At 46.5% G+C, this 24,276-nt stretch overlaps 2 protein-coding genes across 2 annotated transcripts; both read left to right on the forward strand.

Moving 5' to 3' along the window:
* Positions 1-8,494: 8,494 nt before the first annotated feature.
* On the forward strand, positions 8,495-19,085 carry slc12a3 (solute carrier family 12 member 3). Its single transcript, XM_086163688.1, has 26 exons — positions 8,495-8,716; positions 10,778-10,912; positions 11,601-11,676; positions 11,787-11,882; positions 12,065-12,204; positions 12,284-12,394; positions 12,516-12,627; positions 12,706-12,836; positions 12,909-12,993; positions 13,065-13,228; positions 13,313-13,420; positions 13,771-13,894; positions 13,995-14,096; positions 14,412-14,567; positions 14,673-14,772; positions 14,857-14,968; positions 15,045-15,179; positions 15,323-15,429; positions 16,638-16,720; positions 16,832-16,894; positions 17,014-17,112; positions 17,203-17,314; positions 17,954-18,040; positions 18,186-18,324; positions 18,453-18,520; positions 18,603-19,085. The coding sequence occupies exons 1-26, from the start codon at positions 8,495-8,497 to the stop codon at positions 18,742-18,744; spliced, it is 3,009 nt and encodes a 1,002-aa protein (XP_086019814.1). The 3' UTR covers positions 18,745-19,085.
* Positions 19,086-19,731: 646 nt separating this feature from the next.
* Positions 19,732-24,168, forward strand: herpud1 (homocysteine-inducible, endoplasmic reticulum stress-inducible, ubiquitin-like domain member 1). The gene is made up of 8 exons (XM_086163964.1): positions 19,732-20,103; positions 20,544-20,621; positions 20,859-20,918; positions 21,518-21,660; positions 21,967-22,077; positions 22,185-22,532; positions 22,726-22,834; positions 22,914-24,168. The coding sequence occupies exons 1-8, from the start codon at positions 19,957-19,959 to the stop codon at positions 23,070-23,072; spliced, it is 1,155 nt and encodes a 384-aa protein (XP_086020090.1). The 5' UTR covers positions 19,732-19,956; the 3' UTR covers positions 23,073-24,168.
* Positions 24,169-24,276: the final 108 nt, after the last annotated feature.

Below are 24,276 nucleotides of genomic sequence, written 5' to 3' on the forward strand. Positions count from 1 at the left end.
CATTTCCAATACACAGTGTTTTTTGTCAACAACTGTATGCTACTAGTTTCTTGTGCAGAACGATCATAAAAAACCTGCGAAGAGCTACAAAGTGAGGCGTGCAGTTCTCCTGCCTCGTGGTAGGGGGGCGCTCGTGATTCCAGGGATTCTTTTTGCGACTCCTCGGCTAGTATGAGATTTTAAACATAACCCATTTACTGCTGCCAATCAAATGGTGAATAAGTTTCTCTATAGGATTCATATGTTTGTAAATCTAATTGTGATGAGGTCACCAGACTCACCAGCCATGAACCTCACAGCATGTCTCTGTCCACATGTCCTATAGAGCCATGTAACAATTCACCATCTCATTCACACATCATATAGAGGCATGAAATCATTCACTTTGCCATTTACATGTTACAAACAAACAATCATTCACATGTCATTTAGAGGCATACAAGTATTGATCCTCTCATTCAGACATCTGAGCAATTTAGGGTCACCAGTGAACCTCCGGCATGTTACAGGACTGTCCGAGGAAACCGGGGGAATCCAATCAGGTACCTTCTCGTTGTGAGGAGGACGCCCTAACCGCTGCAGCACCTGGCTCAATGCATGAGAAGTCACAAGTTGCTACCATGAACAAACACGGCCAATTCACAGTATAACTGGAAGCAGAATTAACACAGTGGATTAACGTTCCCCTCGCTTGCCCGCTTCCACAAAGAGACTCACATAGCAGGCCGGCCTCTCCCAAACGAAACACTGGCATCAAGACTCCGATGGATGCACAACTGTTGCAGCCCAGTGTGGTGCCCTAGGATAGATGTTGTACGGCGACCCCCCTCAATAGGTGATTTACATCCACCTACAGCAGAAATTGCATAGCATCATTTTTACCATAATTTTTAATTTATAAGAAAAAATTTGACCCAATTTGCATACTATGTGCTTTTCCTGACTTCGTGGCGCACCCTAGAGGCAACAACACCTTTACCATTTGCCTCTACAGGAAGTCCTCGACTTGGGTCGGAATGTTGTTAGTCATGCGTGTGAGCTCAAGGGTACATTGTCTGTGTTTCGCACTTTTCTGATTGTTTTATCGTATCTAATTTAACTCCCGTGGAGACGTCTTTCCTTTTCTTTGAAGCCCTGCCATCAGAGGAGTCTGACTAACGCTTGAGAGCCGTAATGAAGGGGGAAAAGTTCCCAAAGTAAACAACGCAAACCAAAACGAAAGTTCCTCCATCTACTTCCCGTGCGAAATTTGCTTGATTCACACCATAAATCGCCACAGGTTGAGGATGTCGTTGCTGTGTTGCCTGATGGGCCAGCCGTCTCTGAGAACATCTAACTGGCTCACATCGGATTTCGGGCTGGAGGAAATTTGAAATGCTAACCACGAGTCGGCGGGCCGGGGAAACAGTCCGCCGCTCCGGAGCTCATCATCCAGAATGAACCACAGACTTAAAACCCAAACAACAGACGGGCGTCCCAGCAGAGAAGCAACGGTGTAGTCAGTTGCTCCATCAAAATGCGAAGCCATCTTCTCATCCAGCGTCTAACTTGGAAAGTTTTAAAACCCAAAAGTGTCCTGGAGTTTTGATTTCGATCAGCAAGCATCGCGTGAAAACCAAGCAGTCCACTGAGATTCCGGCACCTTCGACAAACTGTCCTCAGGTAGAGATTCAAAGAGTCGCCATGAGGTCTGTCAGGATGAAGAGGAGCTCAGCAGTAGATACTGACCAGACTGGACTTGAGTCATCTCTGCCCCTCGAGGCGGAGCGCCGAGGAGACACGGGAAGGCCGAGCGCCCGGGAAGGTCACGGTTGTCCGGCGAGGATCTGAAAGCAGATGGTACTTTGAGGAAACCTCAAGTCTGGAGAGACTCGTTATTCTGCTCGGCTGCTCGGAGTCAAGAAAAGAGGAGGAGGGTCTTTCGGGGGTTCTTGGCAGAGACCAAGACGGACGCCGTCTTGGTCCCCGAGCGCCACGGACGGGGTCTTAATCGGCCGAGTCACGGGCGCGCTGCACGCAGACGCGTGTCAGACCCTCAGCACGGGACTCCCGAAACCAGGCGGGAAGGAATATTGACCGGCCGGCCTGGAGAAAGCGGTGTTGTCTCACAGCGCGATCGATCTGAGACGGGGACGCCGAGATAATCACTTGTAAGCTGCGCGACTGCTTGTGCGCGATGAGAAGCAGCTGAGGGCTTCAGGAGGCGGCAGCTGCTGTTCACCTTCAATCTGCACAGAATTAGCAGCTTCCCGTTGCTCCTTTCTAATGCCCTTTAACAACATAATTGGACGGCAGGTGGAAGAAGGGTTAGTTTATTTCAAAATAACAGCTAACGCCAGGAAGGACGTCACCCGTCCAATATATTGACTCACGAGGAGGAACTTCACAAAGAGTTGGGGGGGAGAGAAGAAGCTTTTTCCTTCGAGAAATGAGGGATGATTTAATTTCTAGTTTACTAAATGAGCCTGAAAGGCATCCGCGAAAAAAGGATAATAAATCTTGAATATGTAACTAATTGAATTCCTTCACAGTGTTTGTGAAACTTCTGCAGTTTCCTGCTTTATAGTCTCGAAACAACGTCCGTCTGCTCTGAGACATGCGACACATCTACATCTGGAGAAAGCCGTCCATTCAAAGGCCAACAGCTGATCAATTCATGTTGCCGTGTGATCATTCATTCGTTCATTCGCGATCAATACCGCTTATCCTGCAGTCGGGGTCGCATCTTTTGGACAATTTAGGGTCTCCAGTGAACCTGCGGTACGTTCTGGGGCCGTGGGAGGAACTTGAGAAGATTTAAGAAACCCACAGACACGAGGAGAACATGGAGATCTAAATCCATCTAAATAAAACGTGTTAAAATATTTTTGTCACTCTTGATAAACGACCGTACACGGTAGAAAAAAAAGATGACGGCAATTTTGGTTTGCTGCCGGTGGATAATTCAAGTCGGCTTTTTTTTTCACAAATACACTCAAGGACTCAAATAGACATTGAGTATTTTTCGGAGAAGTAACCTTCAACCAAACGTGTGCTTTTCAGATTTCGAAATGTTTTGTACCATGCAGAAATGTAGTTTTGTTTTCTGTTCAGTTTTTCATTGCAACACATTTCATTTATACATTCAAAGCGTTTATTGTCACAAGCACAGTGTAGAAACATCTTTCCGTACGCAGTGAAATTCCTAATTTGCGGTCCGCAGTGCATTTGGATACATAGCATAGAGGCTAAAAAATAAATGTAACGTTATATGCCGTGTTTATTCATTTTAAATTTCAAAAGGGTTGCGTGGTACCCGGTGTCTTCTTTACTGTGGGGAAACGGGTTCAAATGGCTGTTTGAGCGGTAAATGTTGCCGAGCCCTGCCTTTGCCGCACCGAGAACCTTTCCAGGACCGTTTCTTGGTGCATCTGGACCGCAGAGGAACCAGGGACGGCGGAGCTCAGCTCCTGGAACCAGATGACGGTCTTTTTACTTGGCGGTTGGTGGAACTTACAAGCCAAGCCCATCATCAAATGCTTCTTGCGAAGCGGCACTCCTAAAAACGATGGTGGCCACTGGTTTGATGTTTGCTCGGGACAAAATGGACAGAAGCTGCGTGACGTCAAACCACGAGCGTGGAGCTTAAGGTGCACGTCACAGATGCTCGTTGTCCCACCGAGGTCCCTGACTGCCTGTGAGAATGCGAAAATAAAAAGTTCCCCACAGGAGATCCTTCTTTAAACCAAATTCTAGCCGCACAAAAAGCAGATTTTGTCTCTTTTTAGCATTTGAATGCCCGTTTTTCATTATTTCCTTTTGAAACACAAATGGTTTGCACCTCGTAAACATCGTAACCCGCATTAGGATGTGACACAAACATCGTGACATCATGAAATACCATCACCAGCGCCGCTGCTCTTTATGTAGCTCCAACATTGATTTTTATCATTGACGCTTCAGAATTCGCGTCCGACGGATACTTTAAAACCTCGTCGTGTTCTCGGAATTATTCTCCGCGTTATCCTTACGGAACCCGGGCTTCTTCTCCAAATGAAACCCCCTCTGTCACTCTCACCGTCATTTCCAATTTGTAATTTCTTCTTTTTTGGAAAGGAGCACTTTTGTGACTCAATGCCGAGGACGAGATCTCGGCAAAACAAAAGCAAGGAGATATCAATGAACATAACCATGGAGATGTTCGCCGCTGTCTGCGGTGAAGGTCTTCCCGCCTCCAGTCTGCAGAACCACATCGGGCGGACGGCTATTTTGTATTTAATTACTTTTTGTTTGTTCATTTTTAAAATATAATTTAAAATTTGAAGATTGGGGCAATCTTGTTACATCTAAATTAAACATGATAAAATATTTTTGTCGCTCATTCTGCACGCGCCAGTAAAAGGATGACAGCACACAGAGAGAGGATGGCATTTTTAGTTTGCCGCCGGTTCATAATTTAAGTTTGGCTTTTTTTTTTTCATTCAAAAATAAAAAAAAGGACTCAATTAGACATTGAGTATTTTGCTTAAAAGTAACCTTTAGAGTTCAAGTTTTTTTGGTTCATGCAGAAATATAATTTCATTTTCTCTACAGTTGTTCAGTGATTTAAAAAAATGCAACACATATTTTGTTTCGACATAGCATAAAGGCAAAAAAAATATCGTTATATATCACGTTAATTCACTATAAATTCCAAAAGGGTTGGGTGGCTCCCGGGGTTTTCTTTAATATGGGGAAACGGGCCCAAAATGGTGAAGGTTGCCGACCCCTGGCGTCGGCGCTAACCAACATCTTTGCTTTATCAATGCCATATTTACGAGCTCTCGTCTTATCCCCGGCAACACAACTGCCCGCTTCGCAGATGGATATCACTTCTTTCTCCTCCTCCAAGTACTCCTGATTATTAATTTGTTGAAGAAGTCGTGTTCTTCCGCAGACCTGGGGGCCTCCTGATCTCGACCGGCCATCTGGAGTCAACGTCAACTCCTTTTCAGTTCCTTCACGTTACCAACTCTCGGGAAGTTGGGAACCCCGCATCGCGGCAGCTGGTTAGAACCACCAAGTCCAAGTATCGTATTCAAAGAGAAGCTTCTCTCCAGGTGAATGGTGCCACCACATCAGTGGAAACGCACTCCGGGTACGCGACGGAACCCTGCCGCTTATTGGCAACAACATGGAGAGCACATGTTCAAAAGAATGACTGATCAAAGTGCCGCCCGCTTTCCGTCCCACGAGAGACGCGCAATCACTTCAAACGATGGCTACAGTGTCGAGGAACCGTTCAAGACGTCACCCCTGTTTGCCGTCCTGAACCGAAGTGACGGGTCTGTTCTTCTTTTTGATGGATGGCCACGTCAAACCAGAAGGGGCTAGCTATTCCCAGACCGGAAATTCCCCCAAGCGCTACCTTTGGTCGAATCCGGCTTCGTATTCACCCGCTCCTTTACTCGTTCTGCTCTCTGAATTCTCAAAAAGGCCTTTCGGTTTGGGATTACCCATCTGTTGACGCCAAACAAACATTCAAAAGCACATCATTATCGCCGAACTTATCTCGGAACGTTGCGGCTTCTCTCTCCGCGACAGGGACTTTGTCTTCGCCTTGGCGGGAATTGTCGGTTTTCCCCGAGCTGATTAGAAACCTCCTTTTAGGAGGCAGAGATACTTTTGGGGATTGCGCCGGAACACAAATATTTGGGAGGCAATCCACAAACAAACACTATTTGGTGCGTTCGCATGATCTGGGATTTCCAGCGTCGACTCCAGGCCAACGTAGCGGGGAGATTTATGTGCAAACTCCCGGCGATGCGCTCGTCATTGGGGTATCCTTCATGAAACATAAATGGCGAAGTCCTCGTGACAATGCCAACGCCGGATTCTCATCTTCCCCGGTATGTGGATCTACATCAGACCCGTGTGGATATACGTCTCTGTTTCCGGGCACCCGGCCATGACAAGGCACCGGCTTTCATTATTGATGTCAACTTTAATGCCGCGAAGCCGGTTTTGATGAATTATTCCGACAGATGAATAAAGCTTCGCGAGACGACCCTTGTTTCCTGGACTTCCCCTCGTCGGCTGAGCCTCGCGTCGCTTCAGTCTCCGCCAGTTTGGCGGAGTTAAATGGAAAAACAACATCCCCCTCGGTGACGCGCTGTTCTTCCCTCTGCGCCGACAACAGTCCCTTATCCAGAACCTCTCGTCCATTAACCTTCATTTTTCACAAACAACAGAACCTCACATCTTCCAGCAGTCCCTCGTGAAAACAGGAAGGTTGACACCTCCCCATCAAGTTGCACCTCCGGAGCTTTCTCCCAACATCCATCCATCTATCATCGGGTCTAACTCAAAACATCCGTACAGACAGTTTCACTGTATCCAAAAATCCTGCTTGTCCTTGACTTGTCCTTGTATTGTTTAACAAAAGCTCTGCATCCTGTGTGCACTTGTGTGTGTGTGTGTGTGGCTGTGTTTGCATATGGGGTTGGTGTGTGTGCATGTGTTGGACAGTGTTGTAAACGGCTGTGTAAACTCAGGTCTCGGGCGATTAAGCAGCTGTTTTTTTTTTCTTTTGCTCCCGGAGAGTAGGATCTTACAGCGGAGGTCGCGACCTTGGTGGATGAACATGAAAGAATCATTGATAACGGCCACCGGGTGACCTTTCCCTGTTTAATCATTGAATTCCGCAAAGCACTTAAAGGCCATTAAACGAACCGAGCTGGAACGAATGTGATACGGCTTCGGCACTGAAGTCTTAGAATTTTGAGTTGAGTTGATAGTGTTAAAAAAGTGTACTATTGATGGAAATAGCCATTAATTCATTATCAGTACCGCTTATCCTGCACTCAGGGTCGGAGGGTTTGGGGGAGAACAAAGCTATTGCAGCCGCAAACAGACAAAAAAATTTATCAATTCCTAATTCACACTTCATCCAGAGCAGGGGTTCAACTGGGTATCATATAAATTGCACAAAATGACATTTTCAATTTAAAAAATGATTTTTTTGGGCATTTTATTTCATATTTTGATCATATAAATGTACCGACATTATTTTGTATGTAATCATCCATACAAAATTAAACAAAAGGAAAAAGAGGGAGTTTCTAAATTCAATACGGATTGAAAATATTTATTAGAATATTTGAAGAAAGTAGTTTGGCGGGCCGGATAAAAAGCAAAACGGGCCGGACGTGGCCCGCGGGCCATGAAATGCCCAGGTCTAATATGGAGACATGTCTGGGGTTCTCAGGTTCTCAGTCCTCCAGGTCACGGTGAATTCTTGTCAAAATCTTCTTGTCGTGGCGACCGGATTTGAATTTTTTCACTTGAAGACAAGGCTTTTTCACCTCTAATGACCTGTGGGGAGTTTGTCAATATAGCAGGCAGGGTTTTGGGCGGGTCAAAGTTATGGTGGCTTGTTATGTAAATGGAAGAGTTGATCGGCAGAAACTAGGTCTCGGGGGTTGTCATGCTTACGGGGGCCGACTTTTGGGGGATTACCTGGACTGGAATCTGAAAAGGTAGAGCCTGGGAAACTCCCAACAGGTCATTCGAACTGAAGAAGCCTCTGAGATGAGGGGTGAAACGTCTTCAAGTGAAGAAATTCAAGTTCAGTTGCCACAAGAAGAAGATTTCAACAAGAATTCATATAGAGACGCATTATCTCCTGCCTGTGTTTGGACTGCGGGAGGAACCCGGAGAACCCTGAGGAACCCCACGCAGACAACATGGAGCTTCCACACAGAAACACCCCCTGGTGGGAATCCAACCAGCGACCTTCTCGCTCTGAGACAGAAGCGCCAACTGCCACACTGGGCTGGACGCCGACCATCTGACCATCGGCGAGAAACGCGATTTTATCCGTGGCGACACGACGTCCTACTTTGCTGATAGACATCAGCTTCTCCTGCTCCCTGAAGGACACACTTTCAGAGCAGCCGTGAATCTCGGGGAAATCAATGCCGAGTTATTTCAGAGAAAAGAATACATGATCTGGTAATAAATTGATATAATAAACTACTTCACGATACAACTCCGTCTTTTGAGCGCGTCTGATTTCGGGATCCGAAAAATTCCACGGCGAGTCGCAAAAATGCGAATCACGCTATGAAGGTTTTCCGTCACGGGTAGTTGATTTGCGAAACGGCGTTGTTGACATCGTAAAATCTCGGTAAAAGCCCCTGCAGGATATTAACGTCACAACACGAGCTGAGTGATTCACCTTCATGCACACTGACTCCAACCCCGCGCCACGGCCAGAGGACTTTTATTCACCTCCTTGCCGGCGCAATGATTTCCTCTCTGCGTCGGCCTTTATAGCTCCTGTAATGAGCGTGTTTGTTTGGCTGTTCGCTGAACCTCCTCTTGACTTGGCCCGCAGCTCTTCCTGACCCGTCAAGAATAAAAGCAGCGATCGAAACCTCCGCCGCTCACCTGAATCTGAAAAAAAAAAATACGGAATCGCCTTCACACTTTTTCTGCAGTTGAATTCGGAGAGGAGGTTTTTATTCCTCTCTGAATGGAGCTATCGGGCATTCACCTGACTGGTCAGGGAACCGCCGGGTCGGAGTTTTACCGAGATTACACCGATGGCGACGGGAAGTCCCGGGAGGGAACGGTCCCGAGCGGTTACGACACGCTGGATGCGCCGCCGAGCTACGACTTCTACAGCAACACGGAGGCCTGGGGCCGACGGAGACGCTTCAGGCCGTCTCTGTACCAGCTACACGCCGAACCCGAGGTGAGACTCGACAGAGGCGATAAGATTATTTTTGGAAGAAAACACTAAGGTCAAGATGGGTCAGGAAGAGACCAATTGGAAGATAAATGTCCTGATCTTGTATTATCCTGTTAGGTAGTATTGGACATTTCCAGGCGAGTGTGAAAGTTGTATGTTTCGATACGATGTCTGAATGAGAGGGTGAACGATTGTTGGTCTTTTTATGAAGAGTCTACACGTTCTCCCTCCCAATGCCGATGTGTTAGACGCTACTTTCTAATTTTTCACCGGAGCGGCGTCTACTTTCCGTTGCAATGTAAGTGGATGACCGCGATTTCTCATTTCGAACAGATGCGGAAAATACAAACTCTGCAACCCACAGCTCTCATACGCCTCTTTGATCCCTCTGATGCGGGTCCCTGTGGCTTTTGAAATAATTAACGAGTATTTAATTTTTTTTTTTTTTTTTTTAATTCGTTCATTTTTAAAATGTCATTTTAAATTTGGAGATTATGGCAACTTATAACATCTAAATAAAACGTGTTAAAATATATTTGCCGCCAGTAAAAGGATGACAGCGCACAGAGAGAAGACAGCATTTTTGGTTTGCTGGCGGCGGATAATTTAAGTTCAGCTTCTTTTTTCATAAATACAAGAATTACTCAAATAGACATTGAGTAGTTTGCTTAAAAGTAACCTTCAACTCAACAACTTTTTTTTTCACAATTAAAAATGTTTTACTGCATGCAGAAATGTAATTTTGTTTTCTCTGCCATTGTTCATATTTAAAAATATGCAACACATATTTTGTTTATACATAGCATAAAGGCAAAAAAAAAAAAAAAAAACCTTATATGCCGAGAAATTCATTTAAATTTGTGTGGCTTTCGGTGTTTTCTTTACTGTGGGGAAACAGATCCAAATGGCTCTTTGAGTCGTAAAGGTTGTCCAACCCGGTTTAGGTTTAGAAAAAAGATCATGATGTCGACGTAGACATGACGCTCCATGGTTTGGCGAAAAACCATGAGAAAGGCGTTGTAACACGTCGTTATGCTACGCTAAGGGAAAATTTTCCAGTTGTCACACTGTTGACACATTGGGATGGGAACATGTTTGACTTTCTCTGTGCCAGTTCGCTACAACAAACAGCGCGTTGAGATTAAAAGAAACCAAACGACATAAAAGATAAAAACACCAACAAACCGAAAAATAGATTATAAACTCGAATTGCAATTAGATTTCCAACAAAAGGGATGACAGGGCGAATGATTTTATGTCTCCGAATAACGTGGGATTGAGAGGGTGAATGGTCTTATAGAGGGGTGTCACACTCATTTTGGTCTGGGATCACATACGGCCTAATTTGATGTCAAGGGTGCCGGACCAGTAAATTATTACCTAGAAGAAACACTAAGTCCAAATTTTTCCTTTGTTTTAGTGTAAAGGAGGTAAACAGGTAAATTATAAAAATCTTTATATGGAATGAACCGTTCCTCTATAAAATACATGACGACTTAATATGAAACATGAATACTAAAAAAGAATTGATGAAATTACACCCTAAAAATATTGTTGAGTTAAAAGAGAAAATCTTGTCATTGTGGGAAAATTTGCCGCTAGAATTTATTAGAAAATTGATTGGTAGCATGTATAATGTTTACAAGGCTAGTGTTGGCTATTCTGATTATTAAATCAATCATTTCAATTTTGCTTGTTTAAACAATGTCAGCTGACGGTTTTTTTTCATCAAAAAATCATTTTGTTTTCAAATTTTGAAGCAAAAAAATACATTGCAAAGTTACTTTTTCATTTTTTTCCTTGCCCTGTTTTTTTTTTTTAAAACCCACTGAATAAAACCAACTGATGCATGTGAGAAAAAACACACGGGCCGCACTGACACAAAGATTTGATTTCAGGCAGGGGGCCACAAAATATTGCTCCGAGGGCCGCAATTGGCCAGGAGTCTGAGACCCCTGGTCTTATGTCTCTTTGTGACACCCGAATTACAGGGTGAAATGTTGCATGTCTCTATACAGTGACAGGAAAATGTTTGAAATCCCTTTATGACAAATCTGCTGGGACCCGGATTTGCAGCCCCCCGTGTACGAGGAGACCGCCAGGGGCCACGTGGAGGAAGGAGACACCTCAGAAGAAGAGGAGCAGAAGGAGCCTCCGCCGCTGCAGCCCACCCGCTTTGGATGGGTGCAGGGGGTCATGGTGGGCAGAATTATGGGATGTCGGATGCTGGATGACAGTATTTCTAAATGTTTAAATGTGTTTTGTTTTGTATGAGTTCAGCTGTTTGCCTCCTCGCTCACTAGGTCGACATTTTAGAAACAGCCAAAACCAGGTGCAACACAGGGAAAAAAATGTAAATGAATGAATAAGTAAAAAAAAAAAAAAAAAAAATTAAAAAAATGTATTATTTATAAATCATGAATCCATTACATTTTAAAAATACTTATAATATTAACATTATTAATAATAACAAAAATGTCAACACCATTGGGTGGTAGAGCTTTGATCACTAGAAGACGAAAGTTGATCTCAAGTACATATTTATGAACATGTTTTATTAATAAATTAATAAACCATTATAAATGCATTAATAAAACACAATCAATAAATTCACCTCCCTGATTTTGAGTTCAGTCTCCAATTGGAAATGCATGAATCTGATAAGTTAAATAATGTGATTTATGAGTTTAATAGTGTTACTAAATGAACCTCCAGGCGACATTTAATAATTGTAATGGGTTGGGGTTTTGTTTTTAAATAGATCTGATCTACGTCGGTAGAATTAAAACGCACAGAGGCCTCTCGTTCTAGAACATCATCTTTTTTCTGTGTGTGTGGAATCTGCATGTACGCACGGGAGTCAAACAGTGAGTGTGTGTGCCTGTAGATCCGCTGCATGCTCAACATCTGGGGGGTGATCCTGTACCTGCGGCTGCCCTGGATCACCGCTCAGGCAGGCATCGGTGTGTCCTGCAGAACACCGACTCACTATTCATGAGCTGCAACTAGGCCTCTGGGCATCTATCACACTGTCTGTGTGTGTGTGTGTGTGTGTGTGTGTGTGTGTGCTCAGGTCTGACCTGGGTCATCATCCTCCTGTCCTCCTGCATCACCGGGATCACTGGTCTGTCCACCTCCGCCATCGCCACCAACGGCAAGGTCAAAGGAGGTGGGTCGCCTCACAGGATGAAACGTTGGTGATATTAATCCGCTGATAGAATCTGGAAAGCTCCGCTCCACCTGATACGGAGGTTGTTCCCTCGCCGAGGGAGCCTTAGGTTTAAACATTGGTAGCCATTTTGTTGAGCTTCTAGCTCTTGGAATCCCGTGAACTTCCCCGCGCTCCCTCAGGCGGGACCTACTTCCTGATCAGCCGCAGCCTCGGGCCGGAGCTCGGCGGCTCCATCGGTCTGATCTTCGCCTTCGCCAACGCCGTGGCGGTCGCCATGCACACTGTGGGCTTCGCAGAGACGGTGGTGGACCTCATGCGGGTGAGTGCGACTTAAATTTGTGTATGTGTGTGTGTGTGTGAGAGACGTTCTCACAGAGAAGTTAACCCATGTGCCTCAGGAACATGGCGCCTCTATGACTAGCAGGACCAACGACATCCGCATCGTCGGCATCATCACTGTGACGTTCCTGCTGGGCATCTCCATGGCCGGTATGGCCTGGGAATCAAAGGTGAGGAGAGGAAACACTAGGTAGCCATGGCAACCGGAGCTGATAGTTAGAAATTGATGAAATGGAGATGCGCGTACTCACCTGGTGAGGAGAGCAACCCGTACCTTTATGCGGTCCGCAGGCCCAGGTTGTGTTCTTCCTGGTCATCATGGTGTCGTTTGCCAGTTACATCGTCGGAACCATTATTCCCGCCACGCCCGAGAAGCAGGCCAGAGGTTTCTTCAGCTACAGAGGTGACAGGTTCACGTTCATCGCCCGAGGAGAAGATCCGTCCGTTGCTTCTGACTTCCCCCGACCCCCTTTTTCCACAGCCGAGATCTTTGCTGACAACTTCTCCCCCGGCTGGCGGGGGCCGGAGGGCAGCTTCTTCGGCATGTTCTCCATCTTTTTCCCCTCGGCCACCGGCATCCTGGCCGGCGCCAACATCTCTGGAGATCTGAAGGTGACGCCCCAACTTCCGCTTCTCGCCGACTCCGACCTCGACGGTAACGCTGACATTTGGTTTTCTCCGAAGAACCCCGCTGTTGCCATCCCCAGGGGGACGCTGATGGCCATCTTCTGCACCACCATGTCCTACCTCATCATAACGGCAACCATCGGTTTGTGTTGTCTGCAGGCCCTACCTTCTGGACGCGCTTCTGTTTCTTTCTTCACCTGTGTGTGTGCGCAGGGTCGTGTGTGGTCCGCGATGCTTCAGGCCTCCTGAACGACACTCTGGCGTCCTCGGCCTCGCCGACCTCTGCTTGCGTGGGCTTGGAGTGCAAGTTCGGTTGGGACTTCAGCCATTGTGCGGCCAACCGCACGTGCACCTTCGGTATCAGCAACTACTACCAGGTCAGGGAGGCTTCCTCCACAAGGCGAGGGTCTTTAAGGTGACCTCGGGTCACACCTCGGTGACCGAACCTGTCCTGTGTGCAGACCATGGGCCTGGTGTCGGCCTTCTCCCCCCTCATTACTGCCGGTATCTTCGGAGCGACTCTTTCCTCGGCCCTGGCCTGCCTGGTGTCTGCTCCTAAAGTGTTCCAGGTGCATGCAAACACACACACTCTTCTGCGTACTCCTCTCACAACAACTGTCTCCGTGTCTTCTTACCCTCCATCCATAAACCACCTCTCTGGTCTTCTTCCCGATGTCCGGCCTCAGCACCCAGATGTCCAACATCCCTCTTCTGTCCATGTCCACTCTGACGTACTCGTTCCTCATCCTCTCGGTCCTCCTCGGTCACTGGCGAGGAACCTACACATCTTTATCTCTGCTGCCTCCAGCTCTCACCTCCATGTTCTCCACCTTTCCTTTCCTTCGTGCTGATGCTGGTTCATCACCATTTCTTCACAAGCTCCTGATGTGTCTCCGTATCTCGCCGTTTCTCCTAAAAGTGCCTCTGCCAGGACCGGCTGTATCCCTTCATCGGCTTCTTCGGCAAAGGTTACGGCAGGAACAAGGAGCCGCTGCGAGGCTACCTCCTGACCTACATCATCGCCGCCTGCTTCATCCTGATCGGTGAGAACCTCTCCGTGCCGTCCCAAAGAGGAGGTGACAAAACGAGCTCAGCGGCGCCCCCTAGTGGACGCCATTAAAACAACTCCACTTTCTGCTGCAGCTGAGCTCAACACCATCGCCCCCATCATCTCCAACTTCTTCCTCTGTTCCTACTGCCTGATCAACTTCAGCTGCTTCCATGCCTCCATCACCAACTCAGCAGGTGTATGCACACACACACACACGCATACACACACACACACATCACGAATCAGCAGGTAGCCACTCTCCAGATATTTTCACACGGAGCTCAGCAGGTGTGCATGCACGATAGCACACACACACACACTGATACCTCAGTTGGTACACACACACTCACAGTATGCACAAGCAAACACACACACACACACACACACACACAGAGAAATAAATGAATTCATGAATTCATGGTTCCTCCACAGTGGTGTGTACTGCACATAAATATATATGTGTGTGTGTGTGTGTGTGTGTGTGTGTGTGTGTGTGTGTGTGTGTGCAGGTTGGCGTCCCTCCTTCAGGTTGTACAGTAAGTGGTTGTCGCTGTTGTGCGCCGTGGGTTGTCTGGTCATCATGTTCCTGCTCAACTGGTGGGCTGCACTCATTGCCTTCGGAATCGTCTTATTCCTGCTGGCATATACACTCTACAAGAGACCAGGTACACACACGCACACACACACACACACACACACGCACACACACACACACACACACACACACACTGAGATGAAGGCAATAATGGCCACCTGTCTGTTGCATGCAGCTGTGAACTGGGGCTCGTCCGTGCAGGCCGGCTCTTACATCATGGCTCTGAGTCAGTGCGTGTCTCTCAACCAGGTGGACGAGCACGTCAAGAACTTCAGGTGGAGCCGCCTCCGCTGCCACCCGGCCTTCTCTGGCGCCTCCTCCGAAAAAGAGTAATGGGCCTTCTTCTTTGTGGGTTCCAGGCCGCAGTGTTTGGTTCTGACCGGGCCTCCCAGCACCCGGCCGGCTCTGGTGGATCTGGTCGGCTCTTTGACCAAGAGTCTCAGTCTGATGATGTGCGGTCACGTGCTCACTGTGAGGACACACACACACACATACATATGCATCATGGGAGTATGCCAAATGCTGAGGAGAGGTCTTGCGTTTCCAGGACGGTCCTCAGGAAGTAGCGGCGAACGGTGGCGGCGAGCAGCACGCCGCCTGGCTGAACCGACGGGGAGTCAAGTCCTTCTATAGGGACGTGGCGGCCCCGGATCTGAGGTCAGGGGTCAACGTGCTACTGCAGGTCCGTCACACCTGATCTGTTTTCCTGCGCCTTCTCACGTCGGGATAAAACACTTTTAAAAAGGTATTCAATTGAGCCAGTTTTGAGACGAACAGTCTGTGTGCGTGTGTGTGTGTGTGTGTGTGTGTGTGTGTGTGTACCAGGGTGCAGGTTTGGGTCGGATCAGACCGAATGTCCTCCTCATGGGCTTCAAGTCAAACTGGCGCCAGGACTCTCCCCAAGCCGCTGACGCCTACATCGGGATCCTGCAGTGAGTAACTGTTGGAAAATAACATCATGAGACAGTGGAGGACTTTGGACAGTTTTGGAAAAGACTCATGGATAACAATCTTCTCACAAATGCTCACATTTAAGGACAGGTTTTTCAGAGTTTTTAGTCTCAGACTGAAGGCTCAGATTTTACAAATATTGTAACTCTTACACGGTCACTACAAAACTACAACTCTATTCTTTCAGCAGTTTCTCCCCTCCATGCAATGTTTTCCCCGAGTATCTGCAGGGCCTCTGCTATTTCAGCCCATCTCTCTCAATTCTCTACTCGGTGGTGAGATGTTGGAGTGTTGACATGGTCCGAGACGGGCTTTTCTGCCCACAGCTCCGTCCTCCGCTCGTCTATCTGGATGCTCCGCACTGATTGGAACGTCCTTAAATCCACAAATACCGTCTCTGCTGCCAACCTGCTCTGGAGATTGTTTGTCTACCAGGTTTCCTCTTTCCAGTTTTGGAGCTCATCTATTGTTTGCTGATTGATCTATGTCACCGAAAAGACTGAAAGACTTGCAGTAATCAAACACAGACTAAGAAACAAGTGACGGTTTCTGAGCTGATAGCAGCTCAGATTGCCACCTTAGCGCTCAGACTCCAGTAAGACTCCTGAAATTTTTCTCCTGATTCTCAGTCTGCAACTGTGAAAACCTTTGAGGTGTCAGCCCAGCATAACATCAGCAGTCATTCATGAAAAGTCAGGCGCCCACGGTTTAATGAGATGTCAACTCCCTTCTCCCTCTGCCGTGAACTGCTTTCGACAATATTCACCTTGGCTGCGTGACTCTGCTGAGGTAGCACAGTGGCGGCACCCATGAGGTCCTGACGATGTTTGCCAGTGAACGGCAAGGCAGACGAGCGGCTCCAGTGACTTTCATCGGCTGATCACTGATATGACCGGGCTGATTTTGCTGAATGACCTTGAGACCCGACATTCCGATTTTCCTGTAATCGGGACTTTGTAATGTCAATTGCCTAAGTAGAAATATTCGATAAAATATAAGTTGCAAGTCCAGGGAGTCTGATTTGTGGATATGGAGGACCTGGAAAGAGTCTGGTCTGATTGTGTGCGTGTATGTTTGTGTTTGAATGTGTCTGGTTAAATGAGGATTTTTGCTCTTTTGCTGTTTCACAAAAACCAGGTTTTGAATATAATGACTAGTCTGATTAATTGTGTGTATGTGTGTGTTTCAGTGACGCCTTCAACCTGCACTTTGGTGTGTGTGTGCTCAGAATGCGGGAGGGACTGGATGTGTCTCGTGCATCCCGATCACACGGTGAGCAATCATGCTAATTGCTCTCTGCTTATCAATAGACAGCTGTCCATTGGAGAGGACACAGGTGCATGATGGGAAATGTGTTTTTTTCTATATTTCTGTCTTTTTCAGTGAATCCAGCTTTTGAAGGAGAACCGGTGACCTTAAACACTCTCTCCTCAGGTTCAATCCTACGTTTTTCTTTATAATCCAATTATTGGATCTTTATACAATCAAATTATCCAATTATCGTTATAGATGAAAACTGCGGGCCCTGAAAGAAAACATGTTGTGTGTCACTCTGTCACCCACAGTATCTGTGCGTGTCGAGGCAGAGCTGCAGAGCCGCTCAGTGTTCCAGATGAAGCAGCAGCAGAAGACCATCGATGTGTTCTGGCTCTCTGACGATGGAGGTTTGACTACCATCATTATCAACATCATCATTAGCTTCAGGATTACTAGACGTGTCCGTGCGTGTGTGTGTGTGTGTGGTGTGTGTGCAGGGCTCACCCTGCTGCTGCCCTACCTGCTGACTCGTCGGAAGCGCTGGTCCAAGTGCAAGGTCCGAGTGTTTGTGGGAGGAGACCCAGAAAAGAGGGAGGAGCAGAGAGAAGAGTAAGATGTTGTTAAAAATATGATATACAAATGAATTGAACATAAATGTAAATGTAAATGCATTGAATATTTTTACATGTGATAACATATGTAAATTACTACTAATAATCATAATGATAATAATAATGAATACTTATGTATAAACCATAATTAATATGAATAATCGTGTTTGATAATTTATATTAATAATATGAATTAATAATACAAATTATTGATTTATTGTCATTAATAAGTTATTGTTGTTATTATTGAAAATTGTGAAAATAAAAATACCATAACAATAATAAAATTGGTAATATTAATATTAGTATTGTTCTTTTTTATTATATCATACATATATATTTATATATTTGAATATAAAAACATGTACATATATATTCATACATTATATTATTACTAGTAGATTTCTACTGGCTTTTTATAATAATATTTTCACTAATTTCATTATTTTTGGCTGTATCATATCAAATCCTCAAACGTAGAATGCTTTACGGCCTTTTTTTGTTGTCATGGTCATTCATAACATTCACAAAATTGTTTGGCGTATGTTTGCTCACTGTATCCATTAGTTTCTGCCATTTCAATCACCTCATTTCCTCTGATTTTGAAACAATTCAATGATGAGTCTCCTTTTTTCAGGATGCTGGCGCTGATCAAGAAGTTCCGTCTGGGTTTCCATGAAGTAGAGGTGCTTCCTGACCTGCGTCTCAAACCTCAGCCTGAGAGGTCAGACATCGCAGTTGCTTGAAAAAAATATAAAAAGCTGATGGTTGAAACTTCATAGGACACGTTTGAGTGGAAAATCCTTACGATACAACTTTTTTTCAGACGTATGCATGTGTGCATGTGCATGTGTGTGTTTCCTCTTCAGTGTTGATCAGTTTGACAACATGCTGAGCTGCTTCAGGGTGGAGACAAATCCAAAGTCCGACTCTGGTTCAGGTCAGGTTGGTGCTCGGGATGATCCCTGGATGATAACAGACCAGGAATTGGAAGGGAATCGGGCCAAGGTCTAACTAACACACACACTCACACACGTGCACGTTTCCCGTGTTTACTGTTGTTGTTTTCTGTAGAACCATGACACATGTCAATACATATGTATGTGTGTGTGTGTGTGTGTGTGTGTGTGATCCAGTCCCTGCGACAGGTCCGTGTGAATGAGGTTCTGCGGGAGATTTCCAAAGAAGCGGCGCTTGTGGTTCTGTAAGTCTTACGTCCAAACACACACACACACACACACACACACACACACACACCCCAAGTGACTGTCCTGTGTGTGAGGCAGCACCATGCCAGTGGGGAGGAAAGGGGCATGTCCCAGCGCACTCTACCTGGCCTGGCTGGACTTCCTGTCACGTGACCTGAGCGCTCCAGTCCTATTGGTCCGAGGAAACCAGGAAAACGTTCTCACCTTTTACTGCCAGTAACACTTGTCACCTTGCAGAGATAATTTTCAGATATCAGGTGTAATTTAACAATGATCAACAATAGTCTTATTGGCCATAATTGTGGAGAAAGCCCAATGAATAAGGAAATATGCAAGTAATGTTATTTGAAGTAGTCAAGCATCATACTGCTGTTAAGTGTCTTTTTTGTGAAATCACCATAAATACAAAACTGTTATTCAAAATCGTTAAAAATGCAAAGAAACTTGAAATCAAATTAAAGCAATATTGGAAGATCCTACTTAAATCTCCAGAAAAAGGAAATTCTACACATTGCACAAGGTAAATGAACACATGGTAATAAAATGATCTAACTTGAAGCTAAAACTGAGTGAAAGGGATGCATGTAAATCATTTGTATCACTCTGTGTATCATGATGCTCACATAAAGTAAAATTCAACCTTACTGTCGGGTGTGATTAAAACGGACTGAAGCTCACTTGTCTTAAAGTTTCTGAATTTTTGTAAGTTAAAAAAAAGACACTTGCATGACTGAATGAGTGCTAGAGTTTGCAGGTTGATTTTAAAACCTATTCTCAAAATAACTTTTCTCCCACTTGCCTGTAGCCACACACCTGTGATTAGAGCCATCACGTATAATAAGATACAAACCACTACCATGCTTTTGTTAAGGCTTCCTTTTCGGCCAGGAAAAAATGTTTTGTTAAATGTTTTAATCTTAGGTTTTCACAGCTTCCTGGCACGTTGCATAATGAAACTGATGTAACTCTCCCGGACGGTGTCGCAGTCTAACAAGAAAACAAAGGGCTTCACTCACTTCACTCGCTGGTTTCTGGACTAACTAATTTTCTTATCTGTTTGCTGATTTCAGCACACATTTCCCCAATATTAATCTAGAAACCATCATTTTGTCAAGTGAAAAGCAACGCAATTGGATCGAAACTTGTAATACACGACTTTTGTGACGGTTGGTTTCTTATTGCGCATGCTCACAAGTCGCTTCCACGCTGTGGATTCCACGTCTGAAGCGCGAGCGGGCGCTGGCCAATCAGGAGCGGCCACAGCGTGTTTGGAAACAACATTCCTCCGCGCTGGTCAGCAGCAGCCTCTCCAGACCCACTGGTTCCGTTTCCGGACATACCACCGCCGTGTTTTGTTTTCTCTCCTCTCCACGTCAGGTTGATTTATCTCTATCAGGGTAGCGAAAGAAACGTCGACACAAAGAGAGAGAAAATGGTCGATTCGCAGCCGGAGGAGATCAGCCTCCTCGTCAAGACGCCCAGCCGGGCGCAGGAGGACCAGACCGTCCGAGGCGTCCGCCTGGGATGGACCGTGAAGGAGCTGAAGGATCATCTGGCCGCCGTCTACCCCACCAAGCCGGTGAGAGCCGAGCCCATCTCGCTAATGCTAGCGGAAGTAGCTGGTAGTTTGACAGGCGGCGTCCAGCAGCTGTTTGGGGTTTAATGTTTTTGTTTTTTTCTTTTGTTTGTTTTTTGCTTTTTTTATTGTTGTTGTTGTCACCGTCTGGTTCGGGTACTCCGTCTTGGAAAGCGTCGGAAAACCCTCAGAGTCGATGCTCCACTCTGCTTTAGCTTAATTGAAGCCTAGCTTAAACGAAGCTCAGCTAAATGCGAGAAGAATGTTAACAATGTGATTGTAGAAATGCCCCCGTTTACTTTGCAACATACTGTTAATTTACCCAGACACACACACGCATTTACTTCATCACATACTCTTTTAGTTTTTCAACCAAATTCCAGTGGTGTTACAAGCCTATAATCCTCCTTAATTTTGTTTTACCAAGTGTATTTGTCTTTCAGGCGGTGGAAGACCAGAGGCTGATCTACGCTGGGAAGCTCCTCCCCGACCACCTGAACCTGAGGCAGCTCTTCCCACAGGTGCACTGCCGGCATCCACATCACCTCTGGATTTGAAGATTTGGGCGATTCAAGGGGCAAATAACATCTCCTTTGAGCCATAATTGACCAGAAACTAGGCACAAATCCCCCAATTACCAGCTGTGATGTGAAACACACCTGGGTGTTTGAATGATGACTGTTTTTTTTATTTTAACACTGAAGGACAGAGAACTTCCCAGTCTCTTCTTATCACAACTTTATCTCTCTGCTTCTCAGATGGACTCGGTTCCCACACTGCACCTGGTGTTGCCGCTCAGGAACCCGTCAGGACCAGAGGTAGGGACAGTGAAGGCTGTGTCCTTCAGACAATGCTTAGAAAAGCAAATGCATCAAAATGTGTTTACATTACTGTTGTGAGTTTAACATAGCGGCTGCTTTTGTCAGCTGATCTAAATAAATGGCATGGCAGCTCATCGCTCTTCATATATATATGTGTGTGTGTACATGAAACTATGAGTTTTTCATCTTTAACAAACGTAGAATGAATGTCTGAAAAAGCAGCAGGGATCTAACCTCTGCAAACGGTTTTCGTTAGATCAAAGATGCCTTTCCATGATTTTGTCAAATTTCACCAATTGTCAATTTGCTTGAGCAATCTGTGAAATGAATTCGCTGAAGAAATGTGACATGGCTGATAGTTTGATGTCATTCACGGTGTCACATAACTTTTGATCCATGTAAAGACGATTCACACCTTAAAATGGAAAATGTAAAAACGTAACTTGCCCTTAAATGTCTTTCCCCAGGATGTAGTTTTTGCATGCCACTCCCACCTCCAGGCCCAAACCTCCACCATCTGTCTTTCACATCTCGTTTTTATATTTGTCCTTGTCACTGTGGTTTTTAAACTCCCACTCTTGTTTCTGTTTCATCAGGCCACGGTTACCAAGCAGCCTCCTTCCTCCAGAGCTGGTTCCCCACCAGAACCCACTTCCCCTACGGCGGAGATAACGGGCCTTGCTGCACTGCGGCAGAGGAGGCCGGCGCCATCCCCTCACGGTGCCCCTGGTGACGCCAGGTAAGGCCGGAGGTGTCCTAGAAGGCAGTTTGAAGTCATCCTTAAAAACACGGTTCTGTGAAAGGCAAAGACGGAACGACTTCAGAAACATCCCGACGCTAAATAAATACTCCTGACACCGGAGGGAACTGTGGCTATCTTTGACCTGGCAGGGGAAGGTGCATCTCAAACTCAGGATTAAGACTCAAGTATTAGATACACTTGTCCAAACGAGCCAAAGTGGGAGATTCAATATTAAATGTAGTGGATCTGAAAAACTATCAGCTGTTTGTCAACATAATTTTTTTTTTTTCTGTTTCCCTGCAGGGGCGAGGCTCCAGCAGGGGCTCCCCCAGCCTTCCCCTCCCTCTCTGTCTACACCCCCCAGCAGCTGCTATGGCTGCAGCACATCTACGCCCAGCAGTATTATCTCCACTAGTGAGTCTCACTTCAAAACCTCATTCTCCCGTTATTTAGATGTTATGGCCTGGTGACCGCAGGCCTCTGAGAGGCTCATTTGATTATCGTGCTTTTCCCTCCTGCAGTCAAGCAGCGCTCGCAGCAGCAGGCTCCGCTCCCCAGACCATGGCTGTCCCCGCCCACCCGGCCCCCGTCCAGGGCGCCTTAGCCAATCAGAACCCCATCCACAACTTGGCTGCTGACCAGAACCCGGCGCAGGACGGCGCCTTCATGGACGCGGGCGGCGCCAACCAGGACCTGCGGATGAACGCCCAGGGGGAGCCCGTGGTGGAGAACGAGGACGGCGTGGAGCGGGACTGGCTGGACTGGATGTACTCGGCCGCCAGGTTTGGCGTGCTTCTCATGATCATCTACTTCAACTCCAACCTGAGCCGCTTCCTGCTTGTGACGGGCACACTCCTCCTCATGTACCTGTGAGTCACCCAACACCTAGATCTCCTGACCGCCTGTTTGTTGGTTTCTAATGTTTAGGGACCCGACATGTTCACGTGCAGAATCAGAAGTGTTTTTTACAGCCGGTTCTTAGAACAGCAGTTCATGATGTCCGTCCTGATGGACAGTAGAGCTCAGCGAGGTGAGTAATGCGTGTCTCGTCCCTGTGCACAGACACACCGCCGGCTGGTTCCCCTTCAGAAGGCAAGCGCAGGTCCAAGCACCCGACCAACAGCAGCCTCCCGAGGTCCAGCGGCAGCAGGAGGACCAGAACCCCCAGCCTGTAAGGGAGAAGCTTTGAGATAGACCTTCAGACCAGAAGGCTGTGTGTTTGTTGTCAACTCACCGCTGCTCCTCTTCAGGCTGACGACGGCACGGACAGACGAAGGGGCGAGGCGCCGGACGAACAGACGGCCGTGCTGGTTCCTCCTCACAGGGTGTCTGCCATGTGGACGGCGTGGATTTTCTTCAAGACCTTCTTCTCGTCGCTGGTCCCGGAAGCTCCTCAGGCCTTGAACTGACGGACGGTCACGGACACTTCATTCGGCCAGACACTGTAAACGAAAATGCTGCGCGTCTGTCGGGACACCTTCAGCCTGACCACCAGCGGGAGGACACCGAGGCAGGTTCTCCAGCTTGGATGAGATTGGGAACCATCGGCCGTCACGTGCGCCTGGCTCAAAGGTTTCAGATTTCCTTCTCATTTCACGATCATTTGAACTTGGAGAGTCACTATTAAAGGGCCAACCGTGAAGGTGACAATGATCGTGATGAAGATAAAGGCCCTTCAACACAGCCGTCACGACTGGCACTCCAGCAGTGACTCCGACGAGCCCCGCCACCACCCTTGCAACTAAGGTGTGTGATATTTGCGCCGGCCCAGGGCTGAGATTTCCCCACCCAGCACGTCGCTGTGACGTGGATCCAGCTGCCCGACTTCCCACGTGCCCTGGAAAAACATCATGGAAAAAAACAAATGTCAGCAATCATTGATTGAAATTGTACAACTTGACCATAAGGTATTTTCCATACCGTGATAACAATAAACGTTTTCCAAAAAGGAAAGCGGGTTATTCAGACACATGGCTTCATTTTTCTTTTCTAATCAAGCAGAAGTATTTTCTCTCTGATTAACGGATCAAATATAGAATTGGACATTATCTCCTGACGGCTCCCATGTCTTTTCTTTCTTTACGTTCTAAGCAAGATGCTGTTTCCCCCCCCAAAAATGCTCCTTTCCCTAATGGGAAATTTCACCCTGAAATTCCCCAAATAGAGGTACTTCGGAGTCTATCCCTGCTCCTGGGGGAACAGAAATATCTCCAGATTATCGGATTGTGTGCAGAAATGCGTTCGCCTGTTCTTTGTACTCTAAGCACTTTACAAACTGTATCTTATGCAAACGGTCAACATTTAACATCGATGATAAACTTGTCTCGTATTAATCGATATGAAATGGTGAGAGTTGCTATTTGAATGACCAAATCAACGGTTTCTATGTTTTATTACGATCTGTCATGAACTCTGTACTTCCGGGATATCGGATCATTTCACTGGACTTTTTAAAAGCACGTGTAAAACCGGCAGAGTGCCAGACGCAATAAATGTTGTGAACCACCTGTGGCCTCGGGAATAGTTTGTCAACCCCATGATCACACGAGTGAACTCCCGATGACAAATATTTAGCGTGAGCAGACTCTGGCCCTCCACAAACACCACACCGCC

This window comes from Fistularia commersonii, chromosome 17 (genome assembly GCF_037954325.1).
Source record: "Fistularia commersonii isolate RoL2024-O1a breed Wild chromosome 17, RoL_Fcom_v1.0, whole genome shotgun sequence".
In the NCBI taxonomy this organism is placed as follows: Eukaryota; Metazoa; Chordata; class Actinopteri; order Syngnathiformes; family Fistulariidae; genus Fistularia; species Fistularia commersonii.